Here is an 18,049-nt window from a genome sequence, read left to right as displayed (position 1 = left end):
ATAAATCAGTGTTTCTTTGATATAAATTCTAACATTGAAAACTGAAAGTAAATCAGTGTTTCTTTGATATAAATTCTAACATTGAAAACTGAAAGTATTTTGTGTAATCCATACAGCAGGGGTCAGGAGTCTGGAACGTCAGTATGAACCCAGGCTGCCTATTGATCTACTACTGTGGCTGAACCTCCAGTTGCAGTCACTGAACCTGGATTCTAAGCCAGTTCTCCATCAAATCCAGAATTTAACTCTGACTCACTACAGGAACTGCTGCCAGGTGCTATATCCTCCAGAGCCTTGTCTTCTCAGGGTGGATCCCATGTGTTGGACTGAGTTTTCAAATAGCTTTCCCAAGACCTCCCAATTCCTAAAGTAAAGACTCTAAACACCAGACCCATGGTTTGGCTCTCCACCGCCAGTGCCCCAGCAGCTCCTAGAGCCCATTCCAGAAATGGCCTGGTGGGGCCTCCCCAGATAAACTACGGTTCTGACATAAAACCTGTAAATGCTGCAAGAATCTGCCCACACATCATGCTTATAAAGAGTAAACAACTTCACACACACACAAACAACCCCTATTTCCATGATAAATGTAGAAGCAGTTTGAAAACCAGGTTTTCAGAAGTACAGGTTTATACTTTTTCATATAAACAGGAGTATAAGGATAGCTATGATTATAAAAGGGAAATTTCCGTGTGTCTCATGCATTTACATAGTTACATAAGAACTTATTTTACAAGTACATCCTCTACACATTATAAATTGATTTAATGAGAGGAATTAAATTCTTGAAAACAGGAACACACTATCACTAACACCTTTAGAAAGGAAATGCATTAATAAATAAGCTCACATATTTTAACAGGAGACTCAGTCAAATAATATGGTTCTTAAGATCAATTAAAGCTATAGTCTTCAGATTTTCTAGTTTCCTTCTTATTACTAACACAGCAATAAATGGTGTTTTATCTCTGCTGCTGCTGCTAAGTCACTTCAGTCATGTCCGACTCTCTACAACCCCAGAGATGGCAGCCCAACAGGCTCCCTCATCCCTGGGATTCTCCAGACAAGAACACTGGAGTGGGTTGCCATTTCCTTCTCCAATGCATGAAAGTGAAAAGTGAAAGTGAAGTCACTCAGTCCTGTCTGACTCCTAGCGACCCCATGGACTGCAGCCTACCAGGCTCCTCTGTCCATGGGATTTGCCAGGCAAAAGTATTAGAGTGGGTTACCATTGCCTTCTCCAGTTTTATCTCTACCAAAAGTAATAAAGAACAATTATTACCTGTGAATAATCTTTGATAATATAAACATTAGGTACAAGAACTATTTAAAATTTATGATACCAGAATTAGATTTCATGTTTTAATCAAAAATAAACTATCATTAAAAGTAGGTATCAAAGACTTGGGAGTAATAGTGTATTTCTTTTCCTAACTAATCATTCTCCAACAGATGTAGACCTACTGTGAAATACTTCACATAGATGGATTACAATATAAATGAATTAAGTCATCACTTGCTCTGGGTGAATTCAAATATGGATATTTATACTACAGGAAATTTGAGAATGCTAGCCAAGCATTAGGTAATGAACTTTATAAAACTTACTCTTTGACAGACTGAGTAGTAATGCTCAATGTACAAAACTGTTTTTAAATTACTCTTGATGGCTTAGCAAAGGCTAAATTTTGAAACAGGAGACTTGAAGTTTCCAAGTTAGAACATCAACTAGCAATGGGTAAGTTCCTTGAATGTTTGAACCTCAACAACTTAAAGATAGCAAATAATACTCAGTAAATATTTCTTGATTATATAAAGCACTCTTTAAGACAAAAAAGGAATAATACTTAGGTATATGAAATTTGAAAATTACGAAATAATCATACAACATTGGAACTTACATCCAAGACTGACTCCAAAGTCTGACTTTGCACTTTTATTCTTTTCTTCACTTAAATAACTTACATAACTTAACTACAAAGGCATTTTAAAAGATAAATTTGCATTAAAAAGAGATCAGGGTCTCAAAATGTTGGTTGAGGCACAAGAAAAAATAAGTAAAAATAAGCAAACTGTGAATATTAATTCATCTTCCCTAAAAAAGCAGCAGAAACCCTGCAAGAAACAGAAACAGGAATAACAATGTGGGAGGGGTAGAGACAGGGTGAGAGACAGACGCCAAGGACACGCTTTAGGGAGTCCTGGGAGGGAGAGCCGGGGCAGAAGGGAGGGAGGCAGGGGAGGGCGGGGAGGGAAGCAGGGGAGGGGCAGGGAGGGAGCAGAGGGGAAGGCTGGAAAGGGCAGCAGGAGGAGGCAGGGAAGCGGGGCAGAAAGGCCGGGCGGAGAAGAGAGAGCGGAACACAGCTTCCAAATCCCTCTCTTCTAGTCTACTGGGACTAACAAGAACACCGCGTGTTTGGATATGTTGTGCAAAACATATCCAAACACGGGAGCTGTTTATCTACCTCAACAACACAACAGAAGAATATGCAACCAGAAGACAAAGAGAGAATACAGTAATAAAAGAGGAAGGTAAGTTAAATGATACAACTTTTTCAGAGCTGCTCGTTGTTGAGCAGCTCGTTGCACGTGACTGGAGCACACAAGGACTGGGGCCCCAGGCTCCTCCGTCCACAGAATCGTCCAGGCAAGAATGCGGGAGTTGGTTCCATTTCCATCCCCAACAGAGCTGCTAATAATGTTTATATATGACCAAGAAAAAAAAAACTTTTATAATTAACAAAATCTAAATATGAAGACTATTTAGTCACATTTACAACTATAACCAGAAATCTCTGTTAAAAACATAATGTTTCTCTTTCCATTTATTTCCAAAGCGTATTATGAAAATTTTAGGACAATAAAATTGAGCTATAAAAGCAAAACTAAGCTATAAAATGACTTGTGATTTTAATGGTACTTAAATACAGGTAAAAAGAGGATCAATAAAGACTTCTAAACAAATATGATTTTATTTTTCTTATTTAATATTAATTCAATAAGTAAATCTGAAGGCTGAGGGAAAATTTTAAACATTCTTTGCACCCTATCACAAGTACTACATAATTCTATTTAGTGTGAACTACTCAAAAATAGTTTCTACCTCAAAAAGAAAAAATTATTCCGTTTGATAATTTGTCTGTTTAGGCTTATTTTAATAAACCTATATGTTAATCAGTCTAAGTGGATTCACTCCACCACTTATAAAGATACCTTTCAAATGATAAAAATAAAAGTCACTACAATAAACATTATTCCTAATTGTGCCATACCTTTAGCTACAGCTTCTTTATATTTCTCTTTGGCGGAATTCATTTCTTTTATTAATTGTCTATAGCTGGTTTTTAATTTCTCTAATTCTGTCTTTGTAACCTGTCAAAAAAAAGAAATGCAAAAAGATTTTTAAAAGCTTAAATTTACATCTGGCAAGAACTTAAATTTCAAAGCATTAACTGATGCATCTTTTACTGCTTATGAGTCAGAAGTGCTCTTTAATATATAATTATAAACAATAAACTAAAATTAGCTTAGAAACTGGTGATAAATTCAAAGCATATGAAAAAAAGAAAAACATTTCTTAAAAAGAAGAGCAAATCATAAACTAGTGCTGTCATTACCTAAAATTGAAAGGCCAATAATTTATTGCTATTTACAGAAATATTTTCTCTAATAAAAAAACTAATTTAAAATTCTTATTTTAATCATACAGAATAATTCTGAGTGGTCATAATTCACCATTTCTAATATGAATTTTTTTTTTTACACTGTAACATCTCTGAAAAGATGCATCCAATTAATGTTGACCAGGCAGCATTCATGACAGTGGTCACAGCATGCACACATTAACTTGGTTATTATTTCTGCAGAAAGGCTTGACAAATCCAAGTCCTTGACTCTGTAGTCAGCCATAAAAAGCGTTCAAGAAAAAACTGAGAATCTTAGATGGTATCTGAAAAACATCTACTAAGACTTCTGAGAAGAGTTAAGAAATCAGCACCATTAAAAACTTGCTAAAGGGACATAAGCAACTTGGAAGCAAGTCCCAGAGCCTACTTTAAACAAATTCTGCATCACCAAGGCTCTTGACAGCATGGAAGACAGCACTGTGTAAGTGAACAAAAATGTCAACAACTATGATAGATATGTGCTAAGTCGCTTCAGTCGTGTCCACATCCTTGCAACTCTATGAATTGTAGCCCACCAGGCGCCTCTGTCCATGGAATTCTCCAGGCAACAATATTACAGTGGGTTGCCATGCCTCTTCCAGGGGATCTTCGCAACCCAGGGGTCGAACCCACATCTCTTATATCTCCTGCATTGCAGGGAGGTTCTTTACCACTAGCGCCACCTGGGAAGCCCCATGATATATAGATACCGTTCATCATTTAGTCAATAAGTCATGTCCGACTCTTGCAACCCCATGGACTGCAGCCCACGCGGTTTCTCTGGCCATGGGATTCTCCAGGCAAGAATACTGTAGTGGGTCACCATTTCCTTCTCCAGGGGATCTTCCCGACCCAGGGATCGAACCTGCATCTTCTGCATTGCAGGCGGATTCTTTACAGACTGAGCCACCAGGGAAGCCCATGATACAGATATAGATAGAAATGACTTCAAATCATTTCCTTTTAAAAGAAAACCTCAGTGGTTAACATGTTTTAACGGACTTTACCTTTTAGAGCAGTTTTAGTATCACAGCAAAACTGAGCACAAAGTACAGAGATTTCCCATTTGCCCCTCATCCCTACTCGTGCATGGCCTCACTGATCAACATGCTCCACTCGAGTTTGTCTGTACGTTTGTTACAACTGATGAACCTATAAGAACATATCATTCTCGCACAAGTACACAGGTTACATTAAGTTCCACTCGTGGAGTGTATTTTATGGTTTTGAACAAATATACCGTGACATGTATCCCACCACTACAGGACCACACACAGATGTTTCACCGTCTAAGACCCTCCGTGCTCCACTTGTTCACAAACCCCTAGCAACCGATGATCTTTTTACTACCTTCACAGCTCTGACTTCTCGAGAATACCATATAGGTAGAATCATATATATTTTTCAGATTGGCTTCTTTCACTTAGTGGGCCTCCCTGGTGGCTCAGATGGTAAACAATTTGCCTACGTTGTGGGAGGCCTGGGTTCAATCCCTGGGTCGGGAAGATCCCCTGGAGAAGGGAATGGCAATGCACTCCAGCATTCCTGCCTGGAGAATCCCATGGACAGAGGAGCCTGGCGGGCACCAGTCAGTCAGACACAACTGAGCAACGAACACTTTCCCTTCCTTTCACTTGGTAATATACATTTAAGGGTCCTGCATATCTTTCTTGGTAGCTCATTTCCTTTGAGCACTGAATAATATTCCATTGTCTGGATGCACCACAGTTTATCCATTCATTACTAAAAGACATCTTGGTGGTGTCTATGTTTTGACAATTATGAATAAAGCTGTTATAAACTGCTATGTGTGGGCTTTAGTGTAGACATATGTTCTCAACTTCTTTGGATAAATACCAAGGAGCTCAATTTTTGGAACCTACGGTGAAACTATTTTTATTTTTGTAAAACACAACCAAACTGTCTTCAAAGTGGCTGAATTATTATGTAATCCCACCAGCAATGAATGAGAGTTCCTGTTGCTCCATAACCTCACCAGTATTTGATGTCATCAGTGTTCTGGATTTGGGACATTCTAATGTGGGGCAGTGGTATCTCATTGTTCCTTTAGTTTGCATTTCCCTGATGGCATAAAATTTGAGCAAATTTTTATCTGCTTATTTGCCATCGGTGTATCTTCTTTGGTGACGTGTTTATTTTTTCATAAGGTTGCTTCTTGTCTTAACGGACTTAGAGTTCTTTCTGTGTTTTAGATAACAGTCTTTTATCAAATGTCCTTACAAACTTTTTCTCCCAGTTTACAGTTCATCTTCTCATTCCTTTGATATTGTATTTTGTAGAAGTGTGGTTTTTGGTTTTTTTGAGGAGACTGTGTGTGTGTATGTGTGTGTATAAATATATATTTGCAGTAGGCAAGAAATATGGACACTTCCATCTGCATGACTGCCCATCACAGTTTACTGCTCTGGTCTCAGGGAACTGAACATTTTTCAATTGGGCACACCTTTAAACTGATGTATCCCATTCATGTCTGTTGTTGAAACCTGTCTGAAAATTTTCCCAATCTGATTCATTTTATCTTGTGTATCAGGCTGCTTTCAGCTCATTGTTCTTTTAAATTTGTGAAGTCATTATATAGCTTATACTTGCTTACAGACGACCCAGAGTGTGCTTGAGACTCTACTGCATCTGACTTTCAACGCTCTTCAGTTCAGTTCAGTTCAGTTGCTCAGTTGTGTTTGACTCTTTGTGGACTGCAGCACGCCGGGCCTCCCTGCCCATCACCAACTGCCAGAGTTTACTCAAACTCATGTCCAGTGAGTCGGTGATGCCACCCAACCATCTCATCCTCTGTCATCCCCTTCTCCTGCCTTCAATCTTTCCCAGCATGAGGGTCTTTTCTAATAAATCAGTTCTTCACATCAGGTGGCCAAAGGATTGGAGTTTCAGCTTCAGCATCAGTCTTTGCAATGAACACTCAGGACAGATTTCCTTTAGGATGGACTGGTTGGATCTCCTTGCAGTCCAAGGGACTAACAAGAGTCTTCTCCAACACCACAGTTCAAAAGCATCAATTCTTCGGTGCTCAGCTTTCTTCACAGTCCAACTCTCACATCCATACATGACCACTGGAAAAACCATAGCCTTGACTAGATGAACCTTTGTTGACAAAGTAATGTCTCTGCTTTTGAATATGCTATCTAGGTTGGTCATAACTTTCCTTCCAAGCAGTAAGCGTCTTTTAATTTCATTGCTGCAGTCACCTGCAATGATTCTGGACCCCAAAGAAATAAAGTCTGCCACCGTTTCCCCATCTATTTGCCATGAATCTGATGGGACCAGATGCCATGATCTTCGTTTTCTGCATGTTGAGCTTTAAGCCAGCTTTTTCACTCTCCTCTTTCACTTTCATCAAGAGGCTCTTTAGTTCCTCTTCACTTTCTGCCATAAGGGTGGTGTCATCTGCATATCTGAGGTTATTGATATTTCTCCCAGCAATCTTGATTTCAGCTTGTGCTTCTTCCAGCCCAGGGTTTCTCATGATGTACTCTGCATAGAAGTTAAATAAGCAGGGTGACAATATACAGCCTTGATGTACTCCTTTTCCTATTTGGAACCAGTCTGTTGTTCCATGTCCAGTTCTAACTGTTGCTTCTTGACCCGTATACAGGTTTCTCGAGAGGCAGGTCAGGTGGTCTGGTATTCCCATCTCTTGAAGAATTTTCCACAGTTTGTTGTGATCCACACAGTCAATTCCCTTACCTTCCTCTAAATTCTGTAATAAAGATGCCACACCCTTGGAGACTAGAGTCACAGCTTTGTACTTTGACTCACATCCAACGTAAGTAAAATTTCTCGGAATGAAGACTCACGATGTCCTTTGCTGTATGCCACACATGTCACACACATTTCTGCAGAGCTATAATTTTTTAAAAAAGAGAGAAAGGAGGGAATCCCCTGGCAGTCCTGTGGTTAGGACTCTGTGCTTTCACTGCTGAGGGTCTGGGTTCAATCCCTGGTCGGGGAACTAACATTCTACAAGCCGTATGGTACAGCCAAAAATGAACATTTTTTTAAAGAAAGAGAGACAAAAAGGAAGGGCAGAAAAGAGAACAGAAGTCTTACATTTTTATGAATTCCAGCTTATCAATGATTTCTCCATGGATCATTTTGGTGTTCTATCTAAAAAATCATCTCCATATCTAAGGTTATCTAGGTTTTCTATTTATCTTCTAGGTGTTTTACAGTTTTGAATTTTACATTTCAGTCTGTGATCCATTTTGAGTTAATTTTTGTGACTGGTGTAAAATCTGTGTAAGGATTCATTATTTGCACATTTTTTTTGTCCCTGTTCCAGTGCCATTTGTTGAAAATATTAACTGTTCTCCCCTGTGCTGACTTTGCCCCTTTCTTCCAAAGATCAGTCAACTATATCTATATGAATCTACTTCTGGACTCTATATTCCGTTTCACTGATCTATTTGTTTATCTGTTTATTTTCTTTCACAAACGCCAAACTCTCTTGATCAGTGTCTTTATAATAAATCTGAAAGTCACATAATGTTGGTCTTCCAATTTTGTTCTCCAATGTTCTGTCGCCTACTCTGGGTCTTTTGCTACTCCACATGAATTTTAGAATCAGTTCGGCATTTGCTGGGATTGTGATTGGGATCTGTATTAAATCTATAGTGCAAAATGGGAAAAACTGATATCTTGACAATATTGAGGACACAGGATAACAATTATTTCTCCACTGATTTCTCTCATCAGTTCAGCATCAGTTCAGTTCAGTTCAGTTCAGTTGCTCAGTCGTATCCAACTCTTTGCGACCCCATGAACCGCAGCACGCCAGGCCTCCCTGTCCATCACCAACTCCCGAAGTTTACTCAAACCCATGTCCATTGAGTCTGTGATGCCATCCAGCCATCTCATCCTATGTCATCCCCTTTTCCTCCTGCCCCCAATCCCTCCCAGCATCAGAGTCTTTTCAAATGAGTCAGCTCTTTGCATCAGGTGGCCAAAGTATTGGAGCCTCAGCCTCACCATCAGCCCTTCCAATCAACACCCAGGACTGATTTCCTTTAGGATGAACTGTTTGGATCTCCTTGCAGTCCAAGGAACTCTCAAGAGTCTTCTCCAACACCACAGTTCAAAAGCATCAATTCTTCGGCGGTCAGCTTTCTTCACAGTCCAATTCTCACATCCATACATGACCACTGGAAAAACCATAGCCTTGACTAGATGGACCTTTGTTGGCAAAGTAATGTCTCTGCTTTTGAATATGCTATCTAGGTTGGTCATAACTTCCCTTCCAAGGAGTAAGCGTCTTTTAATTTCATGGCTGCAGTCACCATCTGCAGTGATTTTAGAGCCCACAAAAATAAAGTCAGCCACTGTTTCCACTGTTTCCCCATCTATTTGCCATGAAGTGATGGGACCGGATGCCATGATCTTAGTTTTCTGAATGTTGAGCTTTAAGCCAACTTTTTTACTCTCCTCTTTCACTTTCATCAAGAGGCTCTTTAGTTCTTCTTCATTCTGTCATTGTTCTCCTATAGATCTTGTACATACACTTTGTTAGATTTATACCTAAGTATTTCATTTTTTGAGGTTCTAATGTAGATGGTATTGTGCTTTTAATTTCATATTCTACCTGTTCATTGTTAATACATAGGGAAGTGATTGATTTTTGTATGCTAACACTGTATCCTGCAAAGTGAAATCAGTCAGTTGTGTCTGACTCTTTGCAACCTCATGGACTGTGGCCCTCCTGGCTCTGTCCAAGGGATTTTCCAGGCATGAATACTGGAGTGGGTTGCCATTTCCTGCAAACTTGCTATAACTGATTGTTTGTTTCAAGAGTTTTTGGTTTATTCTCTCAGATTATCTACATAAACAACCATGTCATTTGTAAATAATGACATTCCCAATCTGTATACATTTTATTTCTTGTCCTGGTCTTGTTTCATTAGTTAAGATTGACAGGATTTTTTTAACAAGCAGTGGCAAGCGGGGGACATCCATGTCTTGCTCTGATCTTAATGGGAAAGTTACATGTTTCTCACATTTATGTATGATGTTAGCTGGAAGTTTTTTGCAGATATTCTTTATCAAGTTGAGGAAGTTCACCTTTATTCCTAGTTTACTGAGAGTTTTTAATCACGAATTGGTGGTAGATTTTGTCAGATGCTTTCTCTCCATCTATTCATATGCTCATGTAATTTTTCTTTTTAGTTTGTTGATATAATGGACTCCATTAATTGATTTTCAAATATTGAACCAAACTTTCACAACTGAAATAAATTCCACTTGTCAAGGTGCATAAATTCTTTTTCTACACTGTTGGATTTTATTTCTCAATAGTTCAAAGACGTTTGCATCTATGTTCATGAGAGACATTGGTTTATAGCTTCCTAATATCTTTGTCTGCTTTTGGTGTTTGATAATACTAGCATCCTAGAATGGGATTGGTAAGCTTCTCTCTGTTTCTTTTTCTGAGGTAAGTCTGTAGAAAAGTGGTGCAATTTCTTCCTTGAATGTTTGATAGAATTCACCAGTGAAGGCATCTGAGCTTGAAGCCTTCTGAGCCTGGTGCCTTCTGTTTTGGAAGGTTATTAATGATCGATTCAATTACTTTAATAGATATCTGCCTGTTCAGACTGTCCATGTCATCTTATGTGAGTTTCAGCAGATTGTGTCATTCAAGGCATGCTCCCATTTCTCCCAGCTTATCAAATTTATGGACACAGGGTTGATTAAAGAGTATTCCTTCATTATCCTTTTAATAGCCATGGGATACATAGTCATGTCTCCTCTTTCACTTCTGATATTAGTCATTTGTACCCACACTGGTTTTTTTGTTAGCCTGGCTAGAGACTTGTTGATTTCATTTACCTTCTCGAAAATCAGATTTTGGTTTTGCTGACTTTTCTTAATTAGTTTCCTGTTTTCCTTTTCACTGAGTTCTACTCTAATTTTCATTAGTTCTTTTCTTCTGTGTACTTTGGATTCAATCTGTTCTTCTTTTTCTACCATTTCTTCTAAGGTAGAAGCAAAGATGATTGATTTTAGATCTTTCTTTCTTTCTAACAAATGCAGTCCATGCTATAAATTTCCCTCTAAGCACTGCTTTTGCTATATCCCACACATTTTGATAAGTTTTCTTTTCAGTTTCATTTAGTTCAACATATCTTTATATTTTTCTTGAGATTTCTTCCTTGGTCCATGGGTTATTTAGAAGTGTGTTGTTTAATCTCCAAGTATTTGGGGATTTTCTAGCTATCATACTGTATCAATTCCACTCTTTTAAATATATTTTGATGTAGCTTATAACCTGAATGTGGAACATCTTGCTGAATTGTGCAATATAAGCTTGAGAAGAATGTGTATTCCCCTGTTTGTGCATGAAGTAGTCAATAGTGTCCATCACATCTGGCTGACTAATGACATTATTGAGTTCACTCTGTCCTTACTCACTTTCTGTCTGCTGCATCTGTCCATTTCAGATGGGGGTGGGGGAAAGGTACCGAAATCTCCAACTGTAATGGAGGTCCACTCATTTCTCCCTACAATTTTAACAGTTTCGCAGTCCTACCAATATTTTGATGCTATGCTGTTAAGCACATGTACATTAAGGATTGTACTCTCTTCCTGGAGAACAGACCCCTTCAACATTCTGTAACTCTCCTCTTTATCCCTGATAAATGTCCTTGCTTTGAAGTCTGTCTTATCTGAAATTAATATAGCTACTCCCACTTTCTTTGTATTAGGGTCAGTACATCTTTCTCCATCCATTTACTATTAATCTGTATGTGTCTTTATATATAAAGTGGGTTTCTTATAGACAACATATAGTTGTTGCCCTTTCCTCAGATCAGCCAGGCTCCAGCTCAACAGCTTCTTCTGAGGATAGACCTTGGTAGGAACAGAATGCTCTAACCTATGTCAGAATGGTTCCCTTTCTCTTCCACTGCCAAGATCATGAGTTTTTTTTTTTTCCCCCTATATTCACTGTGAGTACCTCACAGAGATTCAGGAGGTAAAAGTCACAAGTGTGAAGACCCCTCAATGAGTGGGTCCTCCTGGAGTTTTCAACCATCAGAGCGTCCAGAATTTGTCAGTTATAGTTCGGGTTTTTCTACACCTAACACTTGTTCTTTCTTATCTCTCCTTGCTATTCTTTGGAACTCTGCATTCAGATGCTTATATCTTTCCTTTTCTCCTTTGCTTTTCGCTTCTTTTCACAGATGGCTGGATGGCATCACTGACTCTATGGACATGAGTTTGGGTGAATTCCGGGAGTTGGTGATGGACAGGGAGGCCTGGCGTGCTGGATTCATGGGGTTGCAAAGAGTTGGACACGACTGAGCGACTGAACTGAGCTGAACACTTGTTCTCAAGTCTGATGCTGCTCTGGTTAGTTGTGATTCTCTATTTTCACTTGTCCAGTTTGGGGGACAGTCATTTTGCTCTGTGACCTATCTTCTCTAATGGATCTAAGAAGAGTTGCTGATTTTTCAATTTGTTCCAATTTTTATTTGCTGTTAGGATGGAGTGACAATTCCAAGCTTCTAACATGCTGGATTGGAAAATGGAAGTCTTAACTTCTGAAGTTGCTAAAGAACCAATTCACTGTTCGTAAACTGGCAAATTAATGTCTAAAAGCAAGTATTTGTCTTACCTTTCTTGCATGATCTATACCTCATGGCAACCAGATAGCTGATACAGGAAAAACTTTTACTGAAAATTCCAGCTAACAATTGCATCAGGAATGACAGAAGTAAAATATTGTCGTTTTACAACCTCCACTGAACTAATGGATCTGAGCAGTGGACATCAAGTGCTTCATTAGGTGAAAGGCTGAAGAGAAAATTTTTAATAGATTGACAAGGCTGGCAGCACTGGTACCTGTTAGCAGATAATATATACCTCTTGTTATGAAACAACAGGAAATCTATACCAGCCCGAAATAAACAGCAAGAGTATTGTCAAGCCTCTAGATCTAACTTCCAGTTTGCTGGAAAACTGAAGGATAAAGGAATACATGAAACTGCATTACAAGATACTAACAGCAAAATCCAAAATGAAAGAATTCAATTCTATTGAGTAAGTTACCCAGTTTCTTTAAATGCACAGCATTTTAAAACTGGGGTGGCAAGGAGAGCCTACAGATTAAAAGAGATTATTAAAAGGCAATGTATAAGCCAGGTTTGGATCATGATTCAAATGAACCAACTGCAAAAATAACATTTAACAATTATTTGACCACAATCAGGATAATTAATAATATTAAGGAATTATCTTTATTTTTAGGTGAGTTCGTAACATAGTTTTCTTGAAGAGTAATTATTTAGCAATAAATAATATTTACAGATAAAAGTAAAAAACTGGAATTTTCTATAAAATTATCCAATGTAGAAGAAAGGTAGGTGAGAGTACAGATGAAAAAAACAAACCAAAATATTGACTAGGTGGATGGACAGGTCAATGGGAGTTCATTTAATTATTCTCTCTTCTTCTGTACACTTGAAAATTTTCACAATTAAAACCACTGTAAAAAGTTAGGCAGAAGGGACAGACACCAGTTGTGAAGAAAATTTAGAAGTATCCCAACTAATTTATTTTGGCAGCATTTCTTTCGTGTGAATATATAATCACATATCTTATAATCAATCATGTTTTATATTCAATAAAAATAAGATACTACTTATTAGAGACATTGAAATCTATTTCTTACCAGAAAATAGTGACTAAACACTTTTTAAAGTCAAACAGGATATAGCATCTCAGTGAATCTAAAACTCACACTAAAGAAAGAATCCCAGAGTGGGAAGACGAACCTTAATCATCTCTGCCTCGATCTGCTGATGGACGCCTATGTAACTCTTCTTCACCTGCTGCTTATCTTTGATCATCATGGTGAGCCTGTGTAAGGGCCCGGAATTCAGGTCCTCCGCATGTGTCTTCATGATCCTGCTGAGCTGTTCCGTCTGCTGAATCATAAGTAGCCAAGACTTTTTAAAAAATAAGAAACAAAATTAGCATTTGTATTAGAGGCTTCCATTTCACTGTGTTCAGGAACCTTAAACATTTAGTTTTACACAAATTATTACACTAATATAAAAATAACAGGTTTCTGGCAATTATGCAATAAGCTATATGAATGTTTTGTATACAACATCTTTAAATTCAAGCACAAACGCTTCAAAATTCAGTAAGCAGAGAGTGTGCATGACAGCAGGACAGGCCTGAGGGCTCATGGAGAGCCCACTCCTGCAGCCTCACTGCACCACTCCTCGTCCGCCTTCCAACACGGATGGATTGCTTCTGCCCACACTCTTCCGTTGTCTCAGTAAGGAGACCACTTCCCAACAGTCACATGCAACAGAAGCTCACCCATCTTCACTGTAACCTGGCTCTCTGCGGCATCTGATCCCACCGACTCACACTTCCCGAAACTCTCGTTGCTGGTTTCTACGGCCTCTTTTCTTCCAACATAATGACCTGCCTTCCTCCCTTTCTACAAATTCCTTCTCAATCTTTATACCTGCTCTCCTTTTGCTGCCTATGTCTTAAATACTTGAATTCTCTAGATTTCTATCTTTTGTCTTCTCTTAATAAATGACTTAGAAACCATTCGTTGTTCTAGCTTAACATGTTGCTTCAACAGCAGACACACATCATGCTGGGTTTGGGACAAGTGGGCACATAGATACAGCTGAATCCTATTCAGAAACAAGTTTAGTTTGGTCAGAGAGGATCCATATTAAAGATATACACACAAAAAATAGACAAGGCATGTTTGGATATTTCTCAAAAGTAATTTTTCTACACTATTACTTTTGATCTGTGAATGAACAGAATTAATTTCATTACTGTTAGTATTCCAAGGTAATCCTAAAACAAAATTTAGTAAGTATCTAAATCATAGGCTAGCCTAAAGGAAGCAAAAAATTCGTGGTCACAGTCAGAACTCTCCAGGGTCTAACTGGGTATTCTTGTGTTTGATACACTGCAGTATATGTTCTTTTTAAAAAAGTAATCTTTGAGGACATTTCTTTAGGGAAAAAGGTCATTTTAGTTGTAAAATTTCAGTTGCTTTTAAAAACACAAGACAGGTAGCCTACGAACTCATCATATTTACTTTCAAATTCAAAACCCTGAGTACTAAGATGCTCTTGATACCATAAAGCCATTTAAAACTGACGTAGCTCTTCCATTAAAATATAAAATTTAAGGAAGACGAAAACAAAAAACTATACAAATGTGGATTTAAAATATAATCTAGACTGCCCTAGTAACTGCCGTAGCTCTGCCTTTTTCATGATATTTTCACTCTAAGAAATAGAGGGTTAGGAAAACATTCTATATAGCATGTGCAGAATGTTAAGGCTACCAAAAATAAAGTGAGAAGAATCAATTTCTTTCTCAAAAAATAAATATCCTCTATCTTCAAAAAACAAATATTCTCCAAGTGCTTTGTAGCAAAAATTTTTTGTGTTTCTATGTAGGAGTCCTTGCAGCCTAGGGAGAAGTCTTCTTAGAAGCTAAGGTTAAAGGTCATACAAGTAGGTCAGATTACCCTCCACCTCGCAGGACAGCACATCTCATCCTCTCTAATAGCCCTGTTCACTGTAGTTACTGTGGAAAAGTCAAAACCTCCCGAGGAATATATTATCACCACGACTGTCAAAGCCAGAGTGACCTCAATATTTCCCATTTTGACCCAGGGCACAATCTATAGAATCCTGTACTGTCAAAAACTCCTGCTCTGTGATTAGAAAACTCCTTATGCTTTTTATCAGAACTTTCCATTTATCTTTAACAAAAATCTGCTCGATCCCACTTCACTCAGTCGTGTCCGACTCTTTTCGACCCCATGGACACCAGGCTCCTCTGTGAGATTTTCTAGGCAAGAGTACTGGAGTGGGTTGCCATTTCCTTCTCCAGGGAACTTCCTGACCCAGGGATCGAACCCAGGTCTCCCACATTGTAGACAGACGCTTTACTGTCTAAGCCACCAGGGAAGTCCTACTAACAACCTAATAAGGCTAATAAATACTCCTTCTCTTCTGAAGCTGAAGCAACCCTTGAACATGAACAATCCATCAGCAAGTCCTTCTGATTCTCCCTCCAAAGGCTACCACAGATCTACCCACTTCTCTTCATAGTCACCGCCACCCCTTTTGGAAGTTTTGATTGTCTCTGATTTAGACCTAATTGGTGTCCTCTCTTCTGCTGATGCTCCTTTCCACACCATTCCCCTTAACGTAGCAAAAGAAACTGCCATCCTCCTGCAAAAAACCATATACAGGCTTTCCTTTACATTTAAAGAAAAATCCAAACTTCCTTCTAAGACCTAAAGTGTCTCAAATTACGTATCCGCTATAAAAGGCCTCTTGATGAAAATGAAAGTGGAGAGTGAAAAAGTTGGCTTAAAGCTCAACATTCAGAAAACTAAGATCATGGCATCCGGTCCCATCACTTCATGGGAAATAGATGGGGAAACAGTGGAAACAGTGTCAGACTTTATTTTTCTGGGCTCCAAAGTCACTACAGATGGTGACTGCAGCCATGAAATTAAAAAACACTTGCTCCTTGGAAGAAAAGTTATGACCAACCTAGATAGCATATTCAAAAGCAGAGACATTACTTTGCCAACAAAGGTCCGTCTAGTCAAGGCTATGGTTTTTCCTGTGGTCATGTATGGATGTGAGAGTTGGACTGTGAAGAAGGCTGAGTGCCGAAGAGTTGATGCTTTTGAACTGTCGTGTTGGAGAAGACTCTTGAGAGTCCCTTGGACTACAAGGAGATCCAACCAGTCCATTCTAAAGGAGATCAGCCCTGGGATTTCTTTGGAAGGAATGATGCTAAAGCTGAAACTCCAGTACTTTGGCCACCTCATGCGAACAGCTGACTCCTTGGAAAAGACCCTGACGCTGGGAGGGATTGGGGGCAGGAGGAGAAGGGGATGACACAGGATGAGATGGCTGGATGGCATCACCAACTCGATGGACAAGAGTTTGAGTGAACTCCAGGAGTTGGTGATGGACAGGGAGGCCTGGCGTGCTGCGATTCATGGGGTCGCAAAGAGTCGGACACGACTGAGCGACTGATCTGAGCTGATCTATCCATTCAGCTTCTGTTTTGCCATCTTCTACCCAGCTGAATAAATTCCAGGAGTGCTGGTCTTTAGTTTCCTGAACATTCTCTCTTCCTGGGGGCTTATCCTCTCTTTCATATGGCAAGATCCGTCTCTTCCATTAGGAACCAGCTAAATCTCATGCAGGTCTCATCCTTGCTATTCTCTATCTGAGCACTTAAAATAATTATTTATTTGTGTGTATATCTGGTTTGTTTTTTTTTTAAGATCTCCCCAACTACAATGGAAGCTCCATGAGGGTTAGTACTGTGTCTCCTTGTTCACTATTTTATGTATTAATGGTGATATAAAACCATGAAGTGAAAATATGCCACTAAAAGATTTTTTTAAATTGTTTCAAACTGGAATTCGACAGCATGAGTGAGTGAGTGAAAGTCGCTCAATCGTGTCCTACTCTGAGACTCCATGGATTATATGGTCCATGGAACTCTCTAGGCCAGAATGCTGGAGTGGGGTGGGAGACCTGGGTCTGATCCCTGGGTTAGACAGCATGAGCAGTGCCAATTACGATGGGGAAGGAAAACTTAACGGGTCTATCTTCAACTGATAAAACAAGCGAGGGATCAGAGCAGCACATAATGCAGTAAGAAGTACTGGCCTAAAAGGAATGAGTTAGTGGGCAAGAAAGTGTTCGGGTGGTGTGTAACGAGAATTAGACACGTGGCTGGAACGTCTGTTATATAGAGATATGAGTAAAATGGTAACAGATGCTTGATAAAGAAACAAACAAAAAAGGATGCGTTTCAACATTTATAGTAAAACTGATACAGCACTTTGCAGATATGGCTCTTTAGTTCTGGCACAGCACTGGTCAAAGCATAAAATATTTGTTGATTATGATAATTTCTGGAAGATAATTCCTTATAACCTAATAAACAAAATAATCATCTCATCTGCAGGCCATCTGCAGACATTCAAATTGCTTTATTATACAGAATCCTGTTTAAATGATTAATAATGTTCCTCATAATGAAATTTTACCAGCAGTCAGAGTCACTGATGCTGAAAGCCACAGATAGAGTAAGAAATAAAAAAAAAAAAAAAAAGTAAAAATAACTGGTTTAATTTTACAAAAATCTAATCACAGGCAAAGAATAATAGAACTTGAAAATAAAACCACTGTGGTTAAGTTTACAGAATAGAATATAAGTATATTAACTTTTCAGAGAAGAGCTACAAAATATGAAAGTAGGAATAACTTAACTATAATAAACTAGACAGAAATCCCAAAGGATACTGACAAAAATCAAGGGTGAGAGAC

At 38.7% G+C, this 18,049-nt stretch overlaps 1 protein-coding gene across 2 annotated transcripts in view; it reads right to left on the bottom strand.

The window, feature by feature from the left end:
• The window catches only part of FER (FER tyrosine kinase), a 460,352-nt gene that overhangs the window by 364,484 nt on the left and 77,819 nt on the right, over nucleotides 1–18,049 (bottom strand). For both annotated transcript variants that reach the window (XM_070373202.1, XM_070373203.1), the window contains 2 exons: nucleotides 13,466–13,639; nucleotides 3,273–3,372 (listed from right to left, as the gene is read on the bottom strand). In XM_070373202.1, the coding sequence (XP_070229303.1) occupies nucleotides 3,273–3,372; nucleotides 13,466–13,639 (274 nt within the window). The remainder of the gene's footprint in view (nucleotides 1–3,272; nucleotides 3,373–13,465; nucleotides 13,640–18,049) is intronic.

Source organism: Bos mutus, chromosome 7 (assembly GCF_027580195.1).
Source record: "Bos mutus isolate GX-2022 chromosome 7, NWIPB_WYAK_1.1, whole genome shotgun sequence".
NCBI classification, from domain to species: domain Eukaryota; kingdom Metazoa; phylum Chordata; class Mammalia; order Artiodactyla; family Bovidae; genus Bos; species Bos mutus.
This window is presented reverse-complemented; position numbering and strand designations above follow the sequence as displayed.